We start from the raw sequence: 2,312 nt of genomic DNA, 5'->3' as shown, positions 1-2,312 counted from the left end.
CCTCTGTACTCCAGCATGGGTAACAGAGCTAGACCCTGTCTTTTTTTTAAAAAAAGAAGTGTCTGATACATGGTAACTGCTCAAGAAATGCTGTTCTCTTATTATGCCCACATACATCCTACATATTGGTCCAGCAGGATTGCACAGAGTTCTCTGGACACAGCTGACTTGCTCTTTCTTAACTCTTGTTTCAGCTTGTGCCTGGAATAGGCTCTGCCCTGGTCTATCTGGTAATTCATTCATCTTTCAGGATTGTATTTGGATACTCCTTATATGTCAAGCTTCCCCTGCCACCACTTTCAGCTAATTACTTCCTCCTCTGCTCCCATTGTATCCTCCATAATTCTCTTTTGTAGCTCTTCTAAAAGTGCTTTAAGAAACACTTGGTTCTGGACTATTTCAGCAAGGATACAGTTAGCTCCTTGAGGATAGGTATTCACCATCTTTGTATGCCTATATCTAGCTTAGTCACCTGCACGCGTACTAATGCACAAATACTTGGTCAGTAAATGTCCAAATTATGAATGTATAAACTAAGGCAAGAATATGTGCTTATAACAAGAATTATTTTTGGATAAGCATTCACTAATCAGTTTTCCTAGAAAGTTCAATCCTTGTGCTAATTTTGGCAGCACATATACTAAAATTAGAAAGTTCAATCCCTTAGTTAAAGGAAAAAAAACAAATGTAAAGCAAGTATTTTACAGAAAAATTTTTTTCAGGATAATCGCTTGCCAAAGAACATGCTACCAACTGTGCGTATGCATGCAATGATTTATTCCTTGATGATTTATAAAGATTAAATGAGATAACCCTTACACTGCTCCTTAGCACAATGCCTAATACATAGTAATTATTTTACAAGGTTGTCTTTAATAGTATTATAATCATTCATACATGAACTAAAATCCTAACTCCCCCCTCATGGCCAAGGGGACCCCAGAGAAGCCTTAGAACTGAGTTCTTGCCCATGAAGGGAAGGGACACCGCAGATAATAAGATACCAAATTATTAACAGGACCTAAGGCTGTGCAGAGAAAAGCTTAAATTGCCTGCAGGCCATCAATTTGTTTAACAGATCACTTGAGTTGGTATACTGCGGCTTGTCTGTGATTAACAGTCTTCCTTATCTTACTTCCTTACTTTATATGCTTTTAGACAAAGCTTCATTTCTTTAACCAATTACAAATCAAAGACTCTTTGAACCCACCTATAACCTGTAAGCCCTTGCTTCCAGCTGTCCCACAGTTTTGGGCCAAACCAATGTATTGATTTATGATTTTACTTGCAATTCCTGTCTTTCTAAAATGTATAAAACCGAACTATAACCCAACCACCTCAGGACCACCTGCTCAAGACTTCTTGGGCATAGTTCCCCAGGCCTTGGTCACACATATTTGGTTGAAAATAAACCTCTTTAAGTCATTTAACGGAGTTTGGGATTTTTCCCTTGAAACATAGATCACGTGTTATGTTTGCATTTATCTAGTTCACCCAGATTCTTCTAAAATCTACATTACTGAATCAACTAAATTTGATTGATTATTGAAGTCAAATAATTTGATATTATGTGATTATTAATGCAATAAAACTTTTTTTGTTGGCAAGTCTTACCTGTAATTAAAAAGTATTCAAAAATTAAAGCAAACTTATTAGAAAAAAATGAAAAACATTATTGTTTGTTCTAACAAAATTTATTATGCAGTAATTACAAAGGTTAAAGACTCTTCCATCTCAAATAAAAATAGTTATAATTACACACATAATATAGTACCTTATAGAGTGATTCCAATAAATATCACAGGAAATACAGTGCATTTTCAAATTGGAGAGACAAATACTTTCTCATTCACAGTGTTTGACATAGGAAAGCCTGTTCACATAATGAGTTGTATAAAGTCATGCTCTTAGTAACAGTCCACACAGAGCTGTGCCAACACAATTCTTTCAGAATGTGAAGTACCGGGCAAACCACTCCTGGCGCTGGGGATCTGGAGAAGCCACCGGGGAAGCTTCACTCTGAGGAGGACTAAATTCATAAAAAGAGAGATATGTAACCCAGCATTAAGTGGTTTTGCAGAATTAAGGGAAAAGCACATAATACATCATTGTAGATTACCACAACTGGTTCCCCATGTTTTAAAGATTTGCTATCCCTCTGCCCTAGAATCGGTTCTCCACTCCATGAAAGCATGAGAGTGCATCAGCAGCTCAGATGAGGTCAGCTAAGCAAGAGCCACATCACAATTACGAAAACAAAAACCAAACAATTCGGAAAAATAATGTCACCTTCTTTGAATAAAAAAAAAAAA

The 2,312-nt window shown here is 36.5% G+C and overlaps 1 protein-coding gene across 1 annotated transcript in view; it reads right to left on the bottom strand.

Annotated features, from left to right (window-relative positions):
- Positions 1-1,675: 1,675 nt before the first annotated feature.
- The window catches only part of FAM184A (family with sequence similarity 184, member A), a 126,202-nt gene continuing 125,565 nt past the window's right edge, over positions 1,676-2,312 (bottom strand). Inside the window, exon 15 of the mRNA XM_012650543.1 lies at positions 1,676-2,029. Within this exon, the coding sequence (XP_012505997.1) occupies positions 1,948-2,029 (82 nt within the window). The 3' untranslated portion in view covers positions 1,676-1,947. The remainder of the gene's footprint in view (positions 2,030-2,312) is intronic.

Source organism: Propithecus coquereli, unplaced genomic scaffold (assembly GCF_000956105.1).
Source record: "Propithecus coquereli isolate 6110/MARCELLA unplaced genomic scaffold, Pcoq_1.0 Scaffold331, whole genome shotgun sequence".
Lineage (NCBI taxonomy): Eukaryota > Metazoa > Chordata > Mammalia > Primates > Indriidae > Propithecus > Propithecus coquereli.
The sequence above is the reverse complement of the archived record's forward strand: the minus strand, read 5'-3'. Positions and strand labels throughout refer to the sequence as shown.